The sequence below is a fragment of the Hippoglossus hippoglossus genome, chromosome 7, assembly GCF_009819705.1.
Source record: "Hippoglossus hippoglossus isolate fHipHip1 chromosome 7, fHipHip1.pri, whole genome shotgun sequence".
Classification (NCBI taxonomy): domain Eukaryota; kingdom Metazoa; phylum Chordata; class Actinopteri; order Pleuronectiformes; family Pleuronectidae; genus Hippoglossus; species Hippoglossus hippoglossus.
The window spans coordinates 25326922-25350921 of NC_047157.1; the positions used below are offsets into that span (position 1 = coordinate 25326922).

Consider the following 24000-nt stretch of genomic DNA (forward strand, 5'->3'; position numbering starts at 1 on the left):
AGCTGAATCCGGGCAGCATTTAGCTTAGCTTAGCACAAAGACTGGAAACAGTTGGTTTGTTTGATTGTCAGCAGGATTATGCAAAAACTAGTGAGCAGATTTCTGCTTATATCTGAGTGTGCACAGTTTGAGCGGCTTCAAATAAAAATCTGGATCTAGCGGATTGAAATGTGGTTTATTTCAGCTACTGTACAGATATGGCTTGAAACCTGTAACTCCCACCAATGTGTAGCTGAGATAACATGGATTCAGTAGAAGTAACAGTTTCTATCCTCAATAGTTTTAGAACTGTTCAAATCTTTAAAGGGCCTTCGCAGATGTCTGCGCTCTACGTGTTTATGTGATAGTTTGGTTTTCTCATCTAACGCTAATAATATAAATATTTAAATGTCAAACTGTTCCTTTAAGCAGTTCATGCTGGTCGTCTTTCATCGTCATGCTAACCCGCTAAGCTGTTCTCAATGTAAATATTTCATGCATTTTGAGGCTCTGGGGTCGTTAATGCTTCCTGTTCTGTCTCGTTGACTTTTCCACTAACGATATTAACCCGTCCACTGTCCTGCAGACGGCCAAAGAGACTCCACCGGCAGCAGTGCACGTAGAGCTGCAGCCAGGTGTAGAAGAACAGGTAAAACCGGGAGTCTGCTCACTCCTCTCAGCTCTGCAGGGAACACTGTGTTCATGTACTCTGGTGTGTCTCACCAGCAGCTCCTCGCATAATGCACATAAAGCATATCATGTCTGTGCTGCACAACAGACACACTGCACAGTAAATTAAAGCATATTCATTAAACTCAGATTAAACCTACTCTGCAGGAGACGCCTGAGGAGGAGGCAGAGGCAGTTGTAGAGGTCCAGGTAAAGAAGTGCTCCTAATGTTGGGGTTTTTTTATGATTATATCACATCAACATCTTCTAATTAAAAAGGATCTTTTGCTTTTGGATTAATTTGCATTTGCTCAGAGTGAAAATAAGGTGGAAGATCAGGAGACAGCAGAGGAGGTGGAACAGCCAGTTGTAGAGGAGCAGGTAAATCAACGAGAGGTGCTCGGGATTATTCAAACTTTATTTACTTCTTCTCTCTGCTGAAGTTTAATCAGCATTTTAATTGATGGGGAAAACAAATAACTCAACCTTTGCTGCAGGTGGTAGATGGAGAACCAGAGTCAGTGGAAGAAGTTGAGGTAAAATAAAAGAGTTCGACATTTTGGGAAATATCCTTATTTGCTTTAAAATTTAGATTTTTATTATCTCAGAGCCTGAAAAGCTGTTTTCTGTCCTTATGCTAAGCTAAGCTAACCTGCAGCTGGCTCTTCATATTTAATGGACATATTTTGTTTGCAAGAAAGAGAAGAAGATTATTTCCCAAAATGTCAAATTATCCCTTTAAACAAAGACAATCTCTTACTTCTCCCTTTTCTTTTTCAGAATTTCACGTTGTTTAGTGCATGATGTTTTGGGTTCTTTCTTCTTACAGGGACTGGATCTGATGATTTCTGTTTCCGCCTCCTCTCTGCTGTGACCTCTGGGTATTTCTCTTTCCTCTTCTTTCACGTGCAGGTGGCAGATCCCCCTCTCTGGCTCTGTCAGCTTCCATGATGGCCATGCCTTCAATCTGTCGATAGCTCATGATGTGTGTTTTTTTTCCCCTCTGCCGCTTTGAAAACAGAAAGTGGATCCCTCAAAAACCGGCACCCTGGAGGCCGCTGCGAAGCCAGAGCCGCCGCCGCCTGTTCAGGAAGAGAAGAAGAAAACAGCCTCAAAATCACCTTTCCTCTCTTTCTTCAAACCCAAAGTAAGAAGCAGCTCATTCCTTTGGAATATCTGAACATCTCTGAGTATGAATCATGAGCACAAAGGTGCAGGAAGCCTCCTCAGGTGGAGTTCAGCTCCTCAGGAGAAGCACTGGAGCAGAAGATACAGTAAAATTACCTCTCGAGAAGAAAAACATCATTAACCAGAGTGATTTCATGAATTACATCTGGTATTAAAAGTATTTTTCTTCATATTTGAGAATCATAATGACACATTAGTGCTTCTCATCATCCCTCAAACCTTAATGCCACTTCAAATATCAACTCAGAGTCACATCTGCATTGAATCACTGCAGCACATGATACGTTTTGAAACTCTGTTGCTCATGACGTCTTCACCATGTACCTTTCAGGATGAACCCAAGAAGGCCACCCCCGCCCCGGCTGCCGCGGCAGCAGAGGCCGCTCAGACGGTCAAAGCCAAGGAGGAGCCCAAAGCAGCGGCCAAGTCCGTGGAGGTGGTCGTAGATAACAAACAAGCTTCTGTGCAGGCGGCAGACGATGCAGCCAACGTCCCCAAGAAACTGGAGAAGAGGAACTCCATCGGCCTGTTCTTCAAAGGCTTCGTAAGGAGAGCGTCGCTTTGATTACAACAGAAACGATGCATCCTCACAGCAACATACATGCACATAAACACACTCATCATTACAAGTGTTGCATTGATATTTTTGAATTGCTTGTTATTGCAATATGTGGCTTCATGACCACAAGATGGCAGCAGCAGCTCACCGAGCCATCAAAGCTGTGGAGCCATTTCACAGAGTGGAAGTTTGATTTTTAAAAACCTCACAGTTAATAAACTTGACTTTGTCCTGAGGGAAACATAATTACACACATTTCATGCAGTGATTAAGTTTAGTGACGTGAGAAGTGAGGAGAAGAGAAGAAACTGCTTCTCACTTGAAGAAAAGCACTTTTGGATGAAATCACTTTTTACAAGACGAGCTACTGCAGAGAATAATGTGAATGAGAGAAAACACTTTTTGATTTGTCTTCCTTTTGAACTTCAGGGTCTGAAGCGTCACTCTACAGATGCCGGAGTCCAGGCAGAGCCGGCCGTTGCTGCAGCAGCAGCAGCAGAAAAGGCCAAATGAACCAACAATGAAGTTTCCTTGTACAGTTTCTCTCACTCCATCTCCATCTCTCTCTCTTCCTCTCTCTCTCTTTCTCATCCCCCCCCTTCAGGCTCTTTATTTACTTTAACGACACTTTTTGTTACGGTTTGGAACGTGGCAGCGGGAAAGGGAAGCTTAGAGAATAAGAGGATAAATGGATAAAAGCAAGTGAACAGTTGGAACTAGTGGCAAGTTGAACATGTATGTGTATATATATATATATATTAGGTCATATAAAATGTCTTGACAAGTATCGCAGGGGGAGTGTGAAACCTTTTCTACAGACATTTAATGTGACTTCGCTCCGATTCCTGCAACTTAAGGCGCCGGGATTTTACGAAAAACACAAAACCACGCTTTGCTTTTACCGATTAATTTTGTCTGAAACATTTAAAATAAAACATATTGTCATTTAGCTTCATAGCAGAAAAATAATCATACATGGAAGAGTTAATGTGATAATAGCTTTGTCTAACAAACTGCACTTATAGACTTTATTAATCCACGACAGCTACATGTAAACTGAAGCACATGCAGAATCATAAGGGGAAACCACAATCTTTAGTGTGTCTGCAGGAAGCTGATTTTTTAAGTATTCGTGTTAACAAATGCAGCCGAGGTGGCAGAACGGTGTCGTTGCGAAATGTGTGTTGTTGTCGTGCCTAAAGAAGTCGTCGTCGTCATAAATCACAGACAAGTAGCTTTTAATTTGTTAGCAGCACTTTGTGTCGTGTCATTAAACTGAAGTCTCACTGTGTGATATGTGCTCTCGTTTGCCTTCGTGTGTGCGTGTATGTGTAACTTCAGTTTTCTCGAAGACAATAAAATATGTATGTAAGCATTTCGTCTTTTTTCTTCATGAGCGCGAACGACGAATGGATTCGTGAAAGTCAATCAAACTTAATATCTGGGTGTTGCAGCGACTGGAGAAGAATGTCGCTCAGCAAGTCCGGCAGCTAAATATGACATTAACTCATCAGGGCTCACATCCGAATCCTTTTAATCCACTGGAGCCGTGGGTGTGACAGAAATACTGTGAGTCCTCTGTGTTTATTTGTATCACTGACTGAAAAGAGAGAAAGATCTCACATCCGTGCACAATTCCTGATTCAGAAAAGTGCACATCCAAGTCATTCCTACATATTTTTTATTCGTTTCTTGTTCAAGCATATTGTGTTCTTGCCATATTTACTGTATCGTTAGTTAGGGCCCAGTCACACATGGATGCAAAATGAATATCGTGGGTTAAAGTTCACCAAAGTCAATTTCTTTGCCACCATAGCTTACGTTTTTATTCACCTCCTTCCTCTCACAGATTGGAAGTGAACGAGAGGGACGAAGGTTCATCACTGACATGTTTGCGTCTGTGTGAATGTGCCTGAAGAGACTGGATGTTTTTTAAGTCTACTGACAGCACAGGGGCACTTCAGGGGCCAATCCGATTCCAGCTGTGCCCCTCTGGCCCCGCCCCTAGATCCACCCCTGCAGACATGGTCAACAATGTTAAAAAAAGGATAAAAATATACAAAATAAATATAGAAAACTGATCGACCCTCATTTGTAACTCTGACTGACACTAATTCACGTTTTTAGAGTCTGTGAGATGTGTTTTAGGGATAAAACATATAAAACAAGATCTAAGAACTTGTATATTTCAATCAAAGCCACACCTGAATTCTTATTTTCCCTTTTAAGATACGTAATATCTGTGATTGACAGCCCAGTGTGTCGTCTTTGGAAGGATGTGTGTCAGAGACCCACCGTTCACCCCCCATTAAGGGATGAGTCGCGGCCCCCGAGGGCAAAACTCCCACTGCTCCTTTGTCATCAATGAGCGGTTATCTGCTCGTATTACTCTCTTTAGTAGGTGTGATCCGAGAAATGTCCGTGGCACTGAAGTTGAAGAGGGTTGCTCGGTTCATGTCGGCCGCACTCGATGTTTTTCCCCCTGAGGATTGTTTCAAATGAAGATGCTGTTGGGGAATTTCCAGTACGACGAGAGTAGAGCACATGTTCTCTCACCAAACATAAAGTGCACAGCTCAGGGAAGAGGAGGGGATTTTAAAAGAGGGTTAATGAGACAGAAATATCGATTCTATACATGTCAAATCAATTACCCTGACATCCTGCGAACAGCATGTGCTCACACAATATTTCAACCGAACTCACGGCAGAAACCTGAGATACAAATCTACAGAGAACCTCACAATCACTTCCTGGCGTCTTCACCTTCTTATTTAATATTTGAGGGTGCGGACGAGGTTTAAAAGCTGCATTTCCCTGCATGTGAGCTTTTTAAAGGGAGGACTTTTCTTTATGTAAAACGATGAGAGCAGTTCGATTTGATGAGTTCCGGTCCGTCCTCCCTGCACAGACAATAACGAACTGAGGGTCTGTGTAAAATAGGACACAGCTATAGGTATGGATTAAAGCCTGCAGACTGTGTCACTGCACGAGAGCCGCTCTGCTCCAACCACCATGTTGCTGCAGTTCATCCCAGGACAATGCATGAAACTGTGTGAACGCCCAGGGCTCAGAGAGGGTGGGACGGGGGGGCAGGGGGGGGGGGGGAACAGTGTGCAGGGAGGCCCGACAGGAGGCCTGCTGTCAGGACTAATGTGCATCACGGCACTGCTCTGTAGTAACAGGTCCGTTCTGCTGCCAGATCACAAAGTGAAGCGAACTTAAGCCTCTGAAAGACGGTTTCATTCGCTGGGATTGAGGGAGAACGGGCAAACATGCATGTTAACTGTGAGGCAGGGATTCTAATGCAGATTATCTCTGTCGATGTTTAAGGGAATCTCACATATGTAGTCTGAATAATAATGACTTCAACTATTAGTGAGTTTATTCAAAATACGTTGGATGTTACCCAGATATTTGCTTGAAATTCAAATTAGTGAGAGGATCGTGTTTTAACATCACCTGTAAAATGGACACAGTGGGATTGACTTTACTAATCCTATTGTAATTTATATTATTATATGAGGTAAAAATTCAGATTAAACACTTTTATTTAGAATCAGAATCGGGTTTTATTGCCAAGCAGGTTCGCACATACAAGGAATTTGCTGTGTTGTATTTGTGCAAGTATAAATATAAAAATATACAAATAGGAAACTAAATTAAATATAAAAGCCTGTCACAAATATATTGGTTTCAGCGTTTATTTTTGCCAATAAGAAAACTTGAACAATTCAGAAAAGAAGCATTTATGATGAAGTTAGTTTCTTAATTCAAGCTCTGTATTTGTGTTTTCTCTTTATTCATAGTTATTCAAAATAAGGTTTAAATGATCAATAATAATAATTAGAGTTTGATAATGACATCTCAGGAATCATTGCCAGTATTTTAACATATAAATATTATATATGCTATATTCTTTATCTTTATCTTTATTGGTCGGTCTCTAAATAATATGAAAATATTGTGTTCTACTGTTAAATCTTTATCACAATTGCTGATTCTTTTTAATCTATTATCATCTTAAAGTCCATTACAAGTGCTGCTCTCATCCTATTTGATATTACTTGTAAATAGTTGATATCTTTTGTTTTCCATGTGCAGATTAACTGTCTGTGTCCGTCACTGAAAAGCAAAGTGAGGAGAATAAAGTCTATAAGTCAAACAAGGTTACAGTGACAGAATGATCCCAGCATCACAACAAAGGGACTCTTCCTTTTCTCAATTTCTCCTCCTCCGAAGAAGCACAACATTTCGGTGATGATCCACAACACAACAGCTGGTTGCATTGAATAAACATTACCGGCTCAGGGTGCGAGAGGAGATTATCTTTCAGGAGCGACACCAGGATTGTGAAAGACGCCAGGCTGTGAATCCGGAGGAGAACAATGCAGTCAGCTGCTCCTGACACGTCAAGACAAAAACAAGCCGCCGCAGCCTTTCCCCATCCGTTGATCCAGCTCCTATCACGGCGCCCGTCCACTGAATACATAACTACTCACAAAAACACACACAACTTAATCTCCTGGTTAGTGCTGAGTACACACACACGTAGGATTTGTTTTGAGAAGAAACAATGTGAGACAATGAGTTTGGAAGATTTTGGGAGAGAAATTAAATTAGCATAAAGTCCCACAATAGGACAAAGTTAATTAAATCAGTTGGAGGAAAACAATGTTTGCCCACTTGTTGCTGTCACTTGTTCCTCTACACATGATGGACGCCCATTAAATACCTGCAACAGCATCATCATCGAGTGTAAAGAAACACAAACTGCCAAACACCTCCACGTGAAAAGGGGATTCTCTCTTTTTCTGATGGGCTCCACGTCTCTTGGCAGTTTCATCATACTGCCGCTGCAGATTGATCGCCCTTCACTGAGCCTTTGTGGTCCCGGAACAATGGGAAATGAGCGGGAGGCCTCGATGTGTCACACGTGGTGCTTTTGATTAACATACTCCACTTGTTTGTGTTACAGGATCTCGGGGTGAAGAGAGGGAACAGCCACAAAAAAAAAACTGAATCATAGAGGAAAAACAATGTTTTCATCTCAAGGCGGCACAAGGAGGCGATTGAGTCGATTGGTTTAGTTTTGTGGGGAACAAAAGAACCGACAGATTTTACGATGAAATAAACTGTCACTCAGAGGGAACATATCATTTCCCCTAATGATACCAAATAATTCAATTTAATCTTTATTTAACCAGGCGGTCTCGTTTAGATGTTTCAAGAGAGACCTGAGAATAACCAACAAATAAGTATAACACCACAAGGATTTAATTAAAACGATTAAAAGAATCAATTTAGATTCACCAGATACCGATTTTTCCGTCAGTTATTCTCTCATGAAAGAAAAAGAAACGAATCCTGGGTCTGGACCCACAACTTCATTAAATGGATTCTTCTCTGACCCAGTTTTTCATCATTCAAAGATCTTATACATACATGTAAAGATATAAAGAAATATGTATATATATAAAAAACAACAATAGAAGCAGCATCAGAAAATAACTATATACAGAGGACAGAATAACTGTATTTACAAATAGTGCCAAACAACTTAAATTGAATCCTCCTTTTGATATATTTTAAATCCTGCTGAGTAACAATCAAACAGACAGTCAAACAAACACAGAAGACAACATCAGTGACAGTTTCTTTTTTATAATAAGTACAATATCATCTCTCATGTTGACTATGTGAAAGACACATGATCCCTTTATTAGTATCTGGCAGCGGCCCAGTGATCACATGCACTGCTGCAGACTCCGGCTGCCAAAACCTACACATCTACTGGTGCCTCCGTCCCAAAGACGTGGATCTAAACCTGTTTGGTAACGACAAAGGATTTTAAAACATACAACAAAAAAAGAAACATACATGTATAAAAGCAAACACATATTTTAATAATAACACCACAAAGCAGCCATTACTGAGAGAGGGGGGGGGGGGGGGGGTGGGGGGGGACTGTAGAGTCTAATGTGAGAGATGGTGTTGGCAAACCAGTCTTTGTTCACTGTTCCTTCACTGGGAGTGGTTACTGATAAAGTTTTTTTTTTCTTTCTTCCAGACATTGCTGCCATTCAGAGGGAGTTTGTGTGTGTGTGTGTGTGTGTGTGTAGTGTAGTGTGTGTCTGTGTGTGTCAGCGGCTGAATATCTGCATTGACTGAGCCGTGCATGGCTTGCTGCTGCTGCTGCTGCCCCTGCCTGATGTCTGTGTGCAGGGTTGTGAGGGTGGAGGAGGGGCAGCTGTTTAATTACACACAGGCCTGTGGAGGCTGCTGTAGGTGGTGGATCTCTATCTCACCGACTCCCTGCTCGATACGTTTCCACCGGCTCGGCACAGGCTGCGTCACGTCAGCTGCTATAATTGCTGTTATTGTAATAAGGTTTTTGTTATGTTCGGTTGACTCTTCTCTTTGAATTAAAGGCTTTTTTTTAGCCAGCCCCCCCTCCCTCCTCTCCTCACATTTACATACACCACTGTAAAGTACCAGGGCTCGTCAGCTGTGTGTGTGTGTGTGTGTGTGTGTGTGTGTAATCAAATCAAAGTGTGAACCTTAAAACAATCTCCTCTGGCTTGTTTCTATTCAGGTTCCATGGAGGCTTTGAGAGGAATAACCTGAGAACGTCCTCATGACTCAACCCGGCCTCTCAGCTTCTGCAAAAAAAAAAAAAAAAAAAAAAACCTCATGTATCTGTGAAAAGTTTGAGTCTCCCCCTCCCCCACCTCCACATGGTAGCTGATGCATGAAGTGAGAGCAGGAGGAGAAGAAGAAGAAGAAGAGGAAGAAGAAGAAGAAGAAGAAGAAGAGGAAGAAGAGGAAGAAGGAGGAGAAGAAGAAGAAGAAGAAGAAGAGGGGGCCGCTCTTTAAAGGCTGCAGCAGCAGTACATGTGAGACTAGTGCTGTTGTGTAGCCTGAGGCCTCAAACTACACACAGTGGCTTTAAACAGGTCAGTGGACTGAAGTGTGTGTGTGTGTGTGTCTGTGTGTGTGTGTGTGTGTGTGTAACAGCATCACTGGGAAAATAACAAGTTCAAACACAACAACACGTGTTTGTTTAGGAGTAAATAACCACACACACAAACACAGGTGCCGTGCTTGTTGTTTGTTTATTTATTTATTCATTAATTAATTAAGATTAACGTGCACTCTTTTTTTTTTTTTTCCTTTCTGTTCCACGCGACCACGTGACTTCTTTTTTTTTTTTTTTTTTTTGTTATTTGGGGAAGGGAGGGTTAGTAACTGCTGCACGTGCACGCGCCCCATTCGTTGGTGAGAGAGTGAGTGTGTGTGTGTGTGAGAGAGAGAGAGAGGGAGCGAGCGAGCGGGGGCGCGCGCGCGGCCGGATTCAACAGCTGCACGGGCGAAAGAGAGTCCGAACAAAAAAAAATGATCCGATACAAGGTGAGTGATCATCGGCGTTAGCATCGCTAGCATCGGCGTTAGCGGCTCCGGAGCTCCGCGTCCCCTCGGTATCGATCCCGGAAACTGTGCCGGTGTGTGTGTGTGTTTTGTGTTTGGTGAGTTTCTAACATTTCACAGCAGGGAGAAAAAAAAAAAAAACACACGCAAACAAAAACAAAAGCGTACGTTGTTTTTTTTTTTCTGTTAACGTTAACTTCACTCGCTAACGTTAGCATGTGTGTGTGTGTGTGTGTGTGTCAACTTCTTTTATAAACTGGCATCAGTGGAATCACACACACACACACACGGTGGGTCCAACTCGCAGTGTGTTGTCATGAACGTTACAAATAAAGTTAACGTAGAGTAAAAGTTCGCGATTCCAAGCGTCCGCGTTTGCGTAATTTCTATTGATTGGTATCGACGCGTGCGTATTAAGCGCACATACACGCGTAATAGCTGCTCTTTAATGGAAGTTCAGGAGAAACTCTTAAGAATAAATTGCGTAAATGGTCCAAACGAGCGTTGAGGAACAAGGTGGCTCCACACGTTATATATTTATATTTATTTATATATATAAAGTTATTGATGTATCACCTGGATTTAACTCAGGTAAAATTACCACAACGACACAAAGAACAAACAAAGTGATAACACACGTTGTTCAGTGTTAGGAAAAACAACTCATCTGATATTAATAATAATAATAATAATAACTTTTCAATACAAGCAACAACAAACAATATGGAAATCACACACAATCAGAGTAAAGACGTCATGATAATTAAGAGACAATTAAATAAAAGTCGTGGACGTCATGTGATATATAAGATTGTTTCTTTATATATATATAGAGATGTCTTCAAAAGGATGGTTCACCCAAAAATGAAAATTCACTTATCCACTCACCACTTTGCCGATTGGGGGGGGTGTGAAGTGTTTGAATCCACAAATCACTTCTGGAGTTTCGGGGGTAAACAGCGTCGCAGCCAAATCCAATACAACTGAAGTAACTTGGATTAGAACAGCGTGGAAGCATGTTATGTTTTCCTCTTTTGTTTTTTGCGTTTGAAGAATGTCACTATTTACTTAAATTGTATTGGATTTGGCAGCAACACTGTTTAAACTCAAAGTGTTTTGTGGACTCAAACACTTCACCCCCCCCCCCCCCCCATCTGCATAGTGGTGAGTAGATAATTAGAGCTTTTTCATTTTTGGGGTGAACCATCTCTTTAGCAAAGAGGTAACCTAAAAAGTATACTTGTGATTTTTATAGGTTCAGGATTTAAATGAAAAGGATCTATTGTCCTTAATTGATTATGAAGTCATCCGAGTTGTTGTTTCTTTACCCTAGAACGGCCGTTTATATTTAAATACTTTATATTTCCATCGGGTGGGGGTCCTCTCTACGGAGGCCGCCATGTTTTTTTTTTTTCAAACTTTACATGTTTTTAGTATCAATGACAACTGAACCTTTAATGAACTAAAGCAGTTATAATGGGCGTTACTCTGTGTTGGTGTCACACTCTTCACTTTGGCATCGCCATGAACCTGCTCGTCCAGTTTCTCCACTCCTGACTCAATCAAGCAACCGGTGAGATTTAGAATTTCCCCAACCGCATAATTCGACTCTAATAACTTCATTAATGCGTGAGGAACTTCGTTTTGTGTAAAAGTATCAACAACCTACAGCATCCAGAGAGTAATCCGCAGCGTATAACTGTAAAAGCAATAAACAAACAAACAATAGAGTTTAAAATGATGATTCAATCAACCATTAATTAGACTCATTGATGTTTCTTAGTCCTGAATGTGAGTGATCTGTTTCTCTGTAACTGAATTGGTTGTGTAACGTGTGTGTGCATGTGTAGATAATAGAAATATTAGAGTTTACTGTACCTGCTGAAACTGTACTAAGACTAAGTCACCAGGAGGTAGTGCCACCGGTCACACAACAAAAGTAGAATAGGATCACACACCTGAAACATACCAGGTAAATGTGCAACATGTGAGTCAACAAGGAAGCTGAGGAGTGGATAATACAACGAGTTTTTAGGTGTCTGGTTGTTGTTGAAAGCTTTTAAATGGCACCCAAACCAAATCCATGTAATGTTTTTAAAGTTTTAATTTAGTGTCATTTAGAATCAGATAGCTGTAAAACTAGACAAAGCTAAATATTATATTTATGGTTTTATGTCATGGATTTCAGTTTTTGTTTTATCCAACTGCAGTTTATTGTATTCAGTGGTAACTATCACCATCTACACTTTGTTTGAAAGAGTGTAGTTAACAAACATATTGTAGAGGAATGGCAGTATTAACCTATACATTTATATTAATCACATTAAAGTTATATGATTGTTGAAGTATCACAGCTGCTCACACACGTACATACTAAGAATTTAGAGAAATGAACCTTGTGAGCAGGAAAAAATACAGTTTTTATGTGTTTTATCAGTGATCTGCATATAGAGGAAATGACTTGTCTGTGTAGTTGATTGCTAAAAAAGACACATTTCCTGTTTCAGTATGAGGGAAGTCAATTCTGTGTGCTGTATTTCAAACAGATATTTATCTCCAGTCAGGTAGTAGCTACCTGATTCTAGTTTCTTACTGAGCAAAGCCCTGAAGACTCTTTTCCCATATTCTCATATTTTCCAGGTTCCTAAAAGTCTGCACAGTGTATAGAGCGTTGTTGCTCCGCCTCCACTGGACGATGCCGACTCACTCGCTGCTGCCGTTAATGGAGAGCCCAGATGGACTTGGCCAAGATATTCTGATTAGTAACAATGCAAGCATCCCAGGGTCTGGCTCCAGCATGACACCGCACGCCATCAGCTCAGAGAAGGCTGCGTATCAATCTGCAGGAAGCTCGCCGCTGTCCTGTATGTTCTGTGAGGAGACTTTTACTCATCAGGACGAGCTAGGACCCCACGTGCTCACTCAGCACCCCACCACTTTTCCTGAACCCACTGTGCTCCGAGTCGAAGCTGAATTCAGGATCCCAGGAGAGCGAGCCCGACCCAAACCAAGCAGCCACCCCCCCAGTGAAAAAGAGGAGGTGCACAGCTGCATTGTTTGTGGCCAGGTGTCGCAAGATGCCAGCGAGCTGGAGGCTCATATGAGGAAGCACAAGGACTACTTCACCTACTGCTGTAATGTCTGCGGCCGGCGTTTTCGAGAGCCATGGTTCCTTAAGAACCACATGAAGATGCATGCGAAGCCTGGACCCAAGAGCAAGGCCCAGCAGGACCTGGAGACCCCGGCTACAGTCAATGACGTAGTCCAAGAACCTGCTTCAGAGCCGGTAGTCACTGTTTACAAAATGTGCATGGTTTGTGGGTTTTTCTTCCCCGACCACGACAGTTTGGTTGAACATAGTAAAGTACACAACAGAGAGATAGAGCACAGCAGAGATAAAGACAAGGAAGACGTGGACGCCACTACTGAGTCCCTCACCGAACAGGAAACATTTCTTCATAGTTTGAACCTTCGGCCTCATTCTGCAGGAAATAGTTTGCAAAGTGAGAGATCATCAAAATGGATTCCCCAGCTAGATCCCTTCAACACCTATCAGGCCTGGCAGCTTGCTACAAAGGGCAAGATAGCAGTGGGTCCAAATAATACTAAAGACATTGGCCAGGAAGCCAGCACAGACAACGAGGACTGCAACTCCGATAAGGAGGAGTTGAATAGTATCTGGTCTGAAGGCCAAGGAGACAAGGCTGCGAAGGAGGTCCTTGGAAGAGAGCCGCGGCCTCAGCAGCAGAGTGTAGCAGAAAGCCCAGCGCCACGCCGGAGGTCTCTCATGCAAAAAGATAAGGACAAAGAGAGGCCGACCACTTGTGAGGAATGTCAGAGAACCTTCAGGACGTACCACCAGTTAGTTCTTCACTCCAGGGTGCACAAGCGAGAGCGAGGTGGCGAGGAGAGCCCCACTTCCTCCCTGGAGGGGAAGTTGTCGAGGGTGGGCTCCCTGGACCACGTGGAGGAAGGATCCGAGGAGGGCGTGGAGGAAGCTGCATTAACAGGTACATTTTGGGATCAATTCACACACACACACACACACACACATATTTCTTTGATGGTGAATTGTTTCATGCAGAAAAGCTCCGGTACCAAGTGCTCCCTCTGCTGATGAAGGATGGTAACACATCTGTGATTTGTGTTTTTATTACTCTGTGGATTAATTTGTGTGTTTGTCTGTTTTCAAAGGTGAAGACGGGTTTGATCGATCAAAGGTCAAATCTAAAGAATGCAGTTACTGCGGCAAGTCATTCCGATCCAGCTATTACCTCACAGTTCATCTGAGGACTCACACAGGTACAGACACATTTAGCTTGAATATAAATATGAGTCCAGTATTTCTAATTCTGTGATTCATTTCTTTTCAACGTCGCTTATTCTTCTCTTTGTTTCAGGTGAAAAACCATTCAAGTGCGTTTACTGTGACTACGCTGCGGCACAGAAGACGTCACTGAAGTATCACCTGGAGCGTCGTCACAAGAACAAACCTGATGTGGAGCTCGCCAGCAGACACGTGCCTTCGGCGCCATCTCCCTCTAATGGAAGACACGGAAACGACGGCGAGAGTAGCGCCCCGGCTCGATCCAAACTCTGGGTTCCGAGCGCCGCAGCGACACCGGATGACAAATACGATAGCGTGGTTAGCAAACTGGACAAACCCCTCGCTCAGGTGAACGCTGAGTACGAGAAATTAATTGCCAAGTCTGCTTACTCGCCGACTGATGACGTGGTGGTAAAGTGCCCTCTGCCTGTTAACATGAAGATGGAAAGGGAAGATGTAAAAGAGGAAAACTCTGAGGCCCCATTAAATCTGTGCTTAAGAGCGTCTCTCTCCATCCCTGCCGGTGTAGAACCCAGAAACGCATTAAATCCAATTACCTGTTCTTTTTGTGCGTATAAAACCATGTACCCTGAGGTTTTGATTATGCACAAGAGGCTGACTCACAAGGACAAGTCGGACAGCGCCAAGAAGAGTGGATATGGAGGCAGTGTGAAACAGAAGCGTTACACGGGCTGCCCCCCTGCGCTCGACGGCAAAGATGTCACCCCGCTTCCGATGATTGACAGGCGCCACCCTCGTCGAACCAAATCCCCTCCTCGCCAACCCGCAAAACCTCAGGAGAAGACGCCGCCTGTTAACCCGCCTCAAGGTGTGAAGCGCTCCCCGGTCCTCGCACCCCTCAACAATGTCGTCCCGGAGACTCAGCGTTACAGACAGAGTTCTGACCCACACCCCAGTCAGGAATCCCCCAGGTTTTCCGAGCACATGAGGAAACCCACCACAGGCAGCAAGTACGTGATGGAGCGACCGGGCCCCCCGGACCGAGTGGGAATCGGTGAGAGGAGCTACCCGGTGCGGAGTGATGCCATTTGGCACTCGGAAGCCGCCAGGCTGTGCCTTTCCAGCCGATTCGGGAGCCTCCCCCAGATGGATTTTGGCGAATCTTCCAGCAAGAGACTGAAGTACTCGGTACCCACCGGCAGGGAGGCTGACATGGGGGAGAAGCCGGGCTTCAGAGCCCCGCTCGGGGATGGATCCAGCAGGGTGATCATCTCAGGGAGAGGTGTGAGAACCATGGCTCCGTCCACGGTTCCTGAGACGCTGGGTCATGTGAAGAACACGGCGTCGGCTATGGGAGGAGCTTTGGACGCTGAGTGGAGCATGATGAACCTGCTTCGCCCCTACACGCCCAGCGACCTGGCCTCCCTCTATCACAGCTCGGCAGCTAACCCCAGTCACGCGGGCCTGACCAACCAGAGAGCAGGTATGTAGTAGGTTTATTATACATTTAAACGAGGGTGATTCTCGCAGGTTGTGGAATTAACTGAACGGTTTTCTTTCTCAGGGGGCAGAACGGTGCTGTACCAACACTTACCCACTCTGCCCATGCTGCAGAGGAGAGACCCCTCAGGCCCGTTCCCTCATCAACGCTACGGGGCTTCGGACAAAAGTAGCTGAAGTGGCTCCAAGGTAAAGGGTTGAAGAATCTATTGACATGCACACAGTGGGGCTTGGTGTTTTTTTGGGGGATCTTTGAAAAGTTAAACCTGGTAAATGAATCAAGTGAAGATTGAAAACAACAGATTGTTTTCCTCTCTTTAGATTGAACTGTGCTGCTACCTTATTTTGGAGAGAATGTTTTCAATGTACAGATTAAAGAAGAGACGTCTGTGCTCAGAAAGTGGCTCCTCTAATTTAATATTTTTTTTCAATAGCAGAACATTTATGTTGTGTTGATATTTCAGGGCTCAGGCGTTTAGTGTACATCTTGTTTTTTTGTTTTTTGTTTGTACTTTTTGAATGAAAAAGTGCAGAGTATCTCTCTTTAAAGTTATTCTTCCACTGGTGTGCACTGTGATATTCCTCTGAACCTCTGAACTGTTGTTTTTGACCCACACTAAAGTCCAGGTACCTGTAAGTGTCTATGACATAACAGTAAAATGTGTTACGTGGGACAACGTCAGTATATCGGTACATGAAATTATATGAAGTGAAAACCTAAGAAGAAAGATTTGTGTGAAGAATTGCTGCTCAGTTTGCCAACTGTCGACGTCCAAGCGGTGATTAAGCACTATCCAGTTTTCTGTTTCCTTTCCCAAAGCACTGGCGGGGTGGGGGACCTTCTGTCCAATAACTTGATGGCTTCGGCCCAGTGGTTTACAAACAGGCCAGAGTAACGAGTCCTTCTGTGTTTGCTGGAGTGGTCTACCTCACATTGTGCTCTCCACACTGTTGTTCTTGTTAAGCTGCTGTTTCGCGGCCGCGTCAGCCGAAGCTCCGAGTTTGTCGTCCGTCACAGTATTTTGTCGACCACTCGAAACCCGAGCTGGTCTGGTGACAAAGAGCAGCTCCTACTGAGGCCGTCTCGACCAACGGCACAAACGATTAACTGTGCTTCTTTCATATACTTGATATTCACGAGCCCGGTTTTAAAACACAGAACAGATATCGAGGTTATTGTTTAATCCCTTTTTTTTTTTTTTTTTTGAAATGGCAAATGTCTCTCCGCTGCTTTGGCCTCAAATCTATGAGCTGCAAAATGAACCAGACCTCGTGGATTTCTGTTTGTGTGTTTAAAGAGTCGTGCTGTATTTTCCTCGGTGTCTGGAAAGTGAGGTTTTGTCTCGGCTCTGGCTGAACGTGGCCTTTTTTTACATGTGTGACCGTGTGGATTTGGGGGAAAAAACACAAAACCAGTGACGCTGGCTCGATGTAAACACTGTGAACAAAAAAAGTCTCAGGTTATCTGTTGTGTAATTTAGTATTTTTGCCACATTGAAAGGCTTAGGTTAAGTTATTTGTTTTTTTGTTTTGGTATCCACATTACATGTGTACTTATATAAAAATGAAAATATTGTTTGAGATTTGTATGACACCTTTCAATAATAAAGTGACATGCGAAGAGCTCGGTGGTTTTATGTGTTATTTACCTGCAGCTTTAAGGCCCTAACGTGCACACAATGAGTTGGTGCACTGCTTTTCTTTTTGTGTGATGTTGCGCTTTGTGTTTTATTTTTATTTCATTTATTTATTCTATGTTTTAACCTGAAGGTCACATTGAGATACTGGAATTGTCCAAAAGTCAACGTATTAAAACCACATTTAAATTCACTAGATCCACATTTTTAGTTGGATCTGCACTAAATAGCTCCCACTCATAAATATCAGTCCCCTTAACATGTCAGATTTGTTTTTCCCCCATAAAGATCCATGAATTATTCTCTTGAGAAATCAACGAAAATGTTAAATGTTCGATCTCACAATGTTAAACAAAGTGAAAACAATTCCTGGATCCGCCCCCTGATCTGGATATACAGGAAAATTACTTCTTGACCCAAAACCAAATCCTTCCAAGTTTCAAGGGGAATCCATCCTCTTTTCATACTCCTACTAACTAGCAGACGAAAACAGAACTTCCTTGGTAGTGTTCATTTTCTCTTAAACCTGTGAGTCCTGATCAAGATGTGCAGCAATGAAATAAAAAAAGTTTTGGATACACAGGGACAAATAACACCAACAATAACAACAGGTTAATACACAGAACATAGATAGAAACGCACAGGAATCAGTGGCTTAAATTGTTTGTGGAAAATTAGAAGCTCTTGTTAAAAGCAGTGACATTGTTCTACAAAAACTTAAAGGACTGTTTTTAAACATACATCGCAAGCACTTGGTGCATGAAGGCAGATTTACTGAGCTCTGTTCAGGTTGTTGAGGAGAAAGTTTCCTGATGTACTGAGTTCAGGTTTACACCAAATAAGCCATTAAAACACTTTCTACGTAAAAATGTTCCAATCTGAGGAAACTGTGTTGAGACGATGTAGTTTTAAAGGACTACGATGTTTTTTTATAGCATCTCCTATTCAAGATTTCGGCTTTATCATCAGTGCAATTAGATGGTTTCAGATTGATGCTCTTTACAAGTTTATCCTGTCAAAGTAACTTTATCACAACATGAATGTTATAAACTACTTTTCACAAAACAATATTTTAATTACTGAGATTTTATCATTAGTAAAAACGTGAATTAACATGATACAAAGCTTTATATATATTTATATTTCCTGTCCCCACCGATGACTCAGGTCGGCCACTAGATGGCAGCATTTACAAAGTCGAGATCACAGCCTCACACGTTGAGTCTGAGGAGCAGAACTTCCCTGTGCTGCAGTGAAGCTTCATCAGAACTACACGTGTCCAGGGTGAAATCAGAATAATGAAGCTCAAGTGAGAAATAAACCAGATTTCAATCAATTACACGATTTGAAAAAAAAAGACACCTCTCGTGGCACAATGTGATAAAAACGCTGCTGATCTTCTTCAGCTCAGTGACGAGTCTGCTGACCACACCCTGATCCATGATGTCACTCAGGTGTTGACCTGCTGTGACATCACCTTCATCATCTTCATCATCATGGCTGAAAGTTTCACACAGCAGCAGCTTCTCCTCCTCTTCCCGTGACTCAGCGAGCTCGTGGACCTGAAAAAGAAACAGCAAAGGCTCCTCAAGAGAAGTTTGGTAAAAGCTTCCACATCAGCAGAGACGTTGACTCCCCTCGTTTCTATAAAAGGAGAAGTCTGACGCAGCCTATCACGGCCGAAGCATTCTGTAAACAATAAACTGCAACGGACAATCTTCAGCACATCGAGGACTATAAAGTTAGATTCTCTCTTCTTCCCCGTCCCTCCTCCCATTTCGGAGTAGACCACATCTGTTTGCTGTCTGTTCCCCTGGGCCAGCACTGTGTAATCTATTGCATTAGCTCACATTAGTGCATATCGCCCATGGGCCTTGGTAATCACAAACGCAAAATGAGCATTTCACTTAGCATCACCCTCACATTCCCCCCACTCTGTGGCAAACTTAGTGCAAACGCGTGGCAGAGAACGCAAGTCGACAACAGCTTATGACATGCGTCCCGTCCCCCCCCCGATCCCCGAGTCCAGGAGGCTGCGAGGGGCTTCACGTCAGAAAGCTCCCGACGAAGATTCACTCTGAATTCTCCCCATGTTCACTTCTTATTCGGTATTTTTCTTTTTCTCTCTAATCTAATTTGTGCATTTCTTTTTTACCTTCATGTTTTTTTATTGTTTTGCAGACTCGTCCTCTCGCTGTAGGAATCCTCATCATCTCTGGGCCGTCACGTTGTCTGGAAATAACGTTGGATTAATCCAATAACATCATCAAGGTGAAGTTATAGATTTAGAAGTTTACAAGTTGAGAAAACAGATTGTTATCAATCTTAAAACTTCAATTTTTTCCTTTTTCCTTAATTCGCCTTATTTCCAACTGTGCACAGTTTCACAAGAATTCACGTGGGATTTGTTTTTTGTCCGAAATCGCTTTTGCACAAAACACCTGAGGCTCCTTATCAAGAGTCTTTCATCACATTAGTTTTCATGTTGATAAGGATTCACAGGAGACTTTTTACTGCACAATTCAATACACAAATAACATTTCATGCTTGGTCTGAAATCCACTCACCTGTTCAGTGGGGTTTGGTTTTCAGAAGAGCTTCCGATGTGGATTTATTCAGGATAAACTCAACTTGATGCTTCCTCCTTTCCCCTTAAGTGCTCCCTCCTCGTATTTTCAGTTCCTTTCATCACTCATAATTGTCGCCTCCAGAATGTCAACTTGCATGAATTAGCAATTGGGCCAAACAAAGCGGGACGTGGTCAATTGTCGAGGATCCTGTCACAATTTGAGGCAGAAAGTCTGCTCCGGCTGTGATTGCTCATCATCGTCACCCCGTTCCTCTGAGGGAGAGGAGCGATGTAATGGTTCCCACAAAAACAGCCCCTGGCCCGAGGAAAGGGATTTGGGTGTCTGGAGACAACAGGGGCCATATGGAGCGGGCTGAGATAGCAAGGCACATGTACAGAATAATGGATGACGTGTCATGTTTCATGTTGCCGAGAAGCCGTCAAGAGACTTGGTTTGGGGAAATCAAAAGGCTCACGTACAGCTAAAGCGACTGTTGTACCATTTAGCATTTTGCTGATTATATATATATACACATATGGCCGTTATACTCCATTTCGCAGCACTACTAGTTTGTGAGGTGCCAACATGTTTTTAATATAGTGATGTATTAAAAACTCCTTCCTTAAAAACATACATATATATAAATATATAGTTTCTAGTAGATTTCTAGAGTCGATTCTTTTATATCTAGATTTCTATAATTCCCTCTCTACAGGTATTGCTCCGGTTTCCCTGCACCAAAACGCTTCTATAGGATTATTACAGGTTCTAGAAAATGTTACAGTTATCATTCTGGTTTCCGGGTTCATTTCCACATTGATTCTAAAACCGTATTGACGACTCTTCTCACTTAGCACCACCTCTGTGTGTGAAGGATCTACTGACTCCCTTTGAGCCTGGGATCAGCCGATGGTCTCTCTCTGCTGGTTCCCAGGGCCTCGTGGTGACCAACGGATCACAGGCCCACAAACTCTGGAAGGATTCACCTGCTGAGATTAGACTCACTTCATCTGTTACTTGCTTTAAAATCCTTTCTTAAAACGTTAAATGTATTTTAAATACAGACCAATGGGTGATATCCCAGCATATGTGTAACTATCAGGGTGAATCCACCGCCTGTTTACTGAAACTAAGACAATCTAGAGGATTTTTAAAGGGAACGTTTCAGAGGAAAGATCTAAAGCAACATTGAAATAAAGAGTCGACAACATTCAATGCAGTTTTATTTGTATGGCACCAAATCACAACGTACATTATCTCGGGGCTCTGCATCAAAATGACAGAGAAACACAACAGTTCCCACGATGAGAAAGCACGTTGGCAGCCGGACGATGTATAATAACTGGTTTAACTGTTACGAGGCTGCGGTGATGCTTCGAAACGAGCCGTAAATATACCTTCAGGATTCTTGACGAGGATTATGAAATGTTGAACTTCCAAACCTTTACCACAGGCTGTAAATTAAGTGAAGCCATCATCTTGATCGCCCCCTGGTGGCTGGCTGCAATATAGGTCTCTAACTACGCCTCCTCCATGCTAGCGAATTGGACCAAACAACAAAATCAAAGTAAACATCAAATGCAACTTTCTCAGGGATAGTTTCTGTCATTTTAGCTTGTTCTCATCATCTTGTTGTCATTAAGTTTGGTCGTAATTAGATATTTGGGGTGAAACGTTACTGCTACACAATTGGTAGGATGTTTCGGCTTCGTTTCTGGATGTCGGGAGGAAGACGAGCTGCATCGTCCATCTTTATGTACGGTCTACGCCCTCAACGGTAGCCATCTGGGCTACGTTGGGGAAGGGCAGTAAGAACTAGCCTATTTTCAAACTTCTAAAAAAATGTCGTCTGATGAAGGACAACACGTCGGCTGAGGTGATGGCAGCATGAGTGAGCAAAGGAGTCGCCAGATATTTGGAGAGCGACGATCACCGTCAAGCGTTGCACTCATCTGCGATGTACGGAGGAATCTGCATTGGTTCAATTTCAATAAATGTAAAAAACAAACCTACAGTAAATCCAGAATATCAACATCAGAAGAAGCAGATACACAGAAGCTGCTGTTAAAAACTCCTCTGTCCAGAGCTCTGCTGCTGGAGGGGGGGGGGGGCACTGTATACTTAGTCCCTCCCTATCTGCTCTACACCTGCATGTGGAATAAGCCGAGCGCCTCACCTCTGTTTTTCTCCCAGTGTCAGAACCACACTTAAGTGCTGTTTCTGATACCCATGAGTAAGCCCCATAAAAGCTGCCCCATCGCCGCAGTGTTATTGTTTCTCGCGGATGATTGATTGATGGATGAGGGCTGACACTTCAATGAAGCCATTTCCACTGGCATCTCTATCCGATGATGTGCAGCGTATATTTTCCATCCACGCCTCATTGCTCGCCTGTGTCATTCCTGGAACTTCATTTACACCATGTTCCCTGAAGGACCTTTTTTTAGCCCCATCTCCCTTTTTCTCTCCCCGGCTCCTCTTTTTTATCTCCTCTCTCTTTTTTTTTTTCTTCTTCTTCCTTGCCATAAAATAATGCTATTTCTCCTCGACTCTGGAGGGGCCTGGAATCATTTGCAGGGAATGATAAAAACCAAAGGCGTGGAGGGGTTATTTACAGGAAGTGTAACACTGACAGGGTCCCACTGTTCTGCCTCTTTCACCGTCAGATGCCAAGTCCGTGCTGAGACGGGTTCCGGGCTGTGATATACATTTCAAAACGCACACTCGACCTCCACCGCACGCACACACACACACACAATCACTTACTATTATCTCCTGCAAAAGCAAATAGGGCACCTCGCCGATTCCACCCAAATGTCGTCCACGGCCCCGAAAGCCGAAGTTAAAGTGTATTAGATCAATGACGGAGTGATTGAGGCGCCGTCTCGGAGACAATTGCCTGTTTTTGCTCATATGGGGAGCAGATGGTGAGCAGGCATCAGTGCGGCAGCCTTTCTGGGATGACAGCCATGAGATTCCCCCTCAGGTGCCATTGGAGCCCCTTTAGAAGAGGAGAGTGATTGGTAGGACATGCTACCTCCTAAGCAACGGGTTCCACCCCCCCCCCCCCCCCCCCCCCCCCCCCATCAACAAGCTACAGGGCAGTAAATATGTCGACAATGACGCCAAGGAAATTTGTGGGTTTTTTTGCAGCTTTGATCTTGTCAAACAGTAAATTTATCTCCAATTATAAGAGTTTCCATGACATTACACAGGATTTCATCTGCAGGACATTCTGGTTTCGCTCCGAAGCTAATCGATCACTGTCTTTGCATTTAAAACAATTCTGAGATGTTTACAACACTATAGGGATCGTGAAGCATTCATCACTGATTTATAAATGCTCCACAGTTATGATTAATACCACAAAACAACATAATATATATAATAATATATGTTCAGTGTTACGTTTATAAAGAACCTGGTTTACAAACATAACCTGTTTGATAAATGATATCAAACATTGTTGGACAGTCATTCCTCTGAAAATGGGAACTCAAATTAAGTTATGAACAACCATTTAATAAACTATATAATAACTTTACAGTAGGTTTTAATATTTCTATTAAATGCTTATACATGTGTAAATCATCTACAATTTTTGAATTTCAATGTGTGCTGTGCTATCGGATATTAATCAACTGAAACGGTGCTTTTATTTATTTACACACTTAATATTGAAATACACAAACATTATTTTCATGTAATTTGCGATTCAAATTCGACACCAGTGAGATTTGAATAAAGTTGTTTTCTGCTTTATCTATATTCTCTTACACTCATAATGCGGTATCCTATTGTGTTGACTGTATTGCATGTGTGTGTTTGTGTGTGTTTATACACCAATTAAAATAAAGACACAACATAAACCTAAAGATTTTATTATATCATTACATTGATGAGTTGTACAAGTTGCAAGTTAGGAAGGAACTGTCTGCATTATATGTTTTTGTATGTTCATATATTATTATGTGTTTGTTTATATGTTTTATATGTTTCTTATCTATAAACCACTTTTCTGTGACACACAATTGAAGCATCTACCAACACCTTGAAATCACATCGAACCCTGTAGTAGATGAAGAGGGCCAAATAAGAGACACAATGCACAGTTGAACACATGATGCATTTACTAGTGTTTGTGTGTCTGTGTGTGTGTGTTTGACCTTGGCTGCTACAGGACAT

At 42.7% G+C, this 24000-nt stretch overlaps 2 protein-coding genes across 10 annotated transcripts in view; both read left to right on the top strand.

Annotated features, from left to right (window-relative positions):
- bcas1 (brain enriched myelin associated protein 1) overlaps positions 1 to 24000 on the top strand; it is a 39707-nt gene that overhangs the window by 8562 nt on the left and 7145 nt on the right. For 3 of the 6 annotated variants that reach the window (XM_034590272.1, XM_034590269.1, XM_034590271.1), the window contains 7 exons: positions 566 to 628; positions 817 to 858; positions 988 to 1044; positions 1146 to 1184; positions 1670 to 1795; positions 2168 to 2380; positions 2825 to 3770. In XM_034590272.1, coding sequence (XP_034446163.1) covers positions 566 to 628; positions 817 to 858; positions 988 to 1044; positions 1146 to 1184; positions 1670 to 1795; positions 2168 to 2380; positions 2825 to 2908 — 624 coding nt within the window. In that variant the 3' untranslated portion in view covers positions 2909 to 3770. Of the gene's footprint in view, positions 1 to 565; positions 629 to 816; positions 859 to 987; positions 1045 to 1145; positions 1185 to 1669; positions 1796 to 2167; positions 2381 to 2824; positions 3771 to 24000 lie in introns of those variants that run through there. The other 3 variants (XR_004614396.1, XM_034590270.1, XM_034590273.1) reach the window with 3 other exon arrangements.
- On the top strand, positions 8914 to 17231 carry znf217 (zinc finger protein 217). 4 transcript variants are annotated; one of them, XM_034590267.1, is made up of 5 exons: positions 8914 to 9348; positions 12461 to 13830; positions 14015 to 14122; positions 14221 to 15591; positions 15673 to 17231. In XM_034590267.1, the coding sequence occupies exons 2-5, from the start codon at positions 12516 to 12518 to the stop codon at positions 15783 to 15785; spliced, it is 2907 nt and encodes a 968-aa protein (XP_034446158.1). In that variant the 5' UTR covers positions 8914 to 9348; positions 12461 to 12515; the 3' UTR covers positions 15786 to 17231. The 4 variants fall into 4 exon arrangements, with proteins under 4 accessions (XP_034446158.1, XP_034446157.1, XP_034446156.1 ...); XM_034590266.1 differs by having other exon boundaries at positions 9297 to 9802; XM_034590265.1 differs by lacking the exon at positions 8914 to 9348 and adding an exon at positions 9686 to 9918.

Coding starts and splice junctions, on each gene's coding strand:
- znf217 (XM_034590267.1), top strand. CDS start 12,516: ATGCCGACTCACTCGCTGCTGCCGTTAATGGAGAGCCCAGATGGACTT. Junction 13,831..14,014: donor GGAGGAAGCTGCATTAACAG/GTACATTTTGGG, acceptor CTGTTTTCAAAG/GTGAAGACGGGTTTGATCGA. Junction 15,592..15,672: donor CCTGACCAACCAGAGAGCAG/GTATGTAGTAGG, acceptor TTTCTTTCTCAG/GGGGCAGAACGGTGCTGTAC.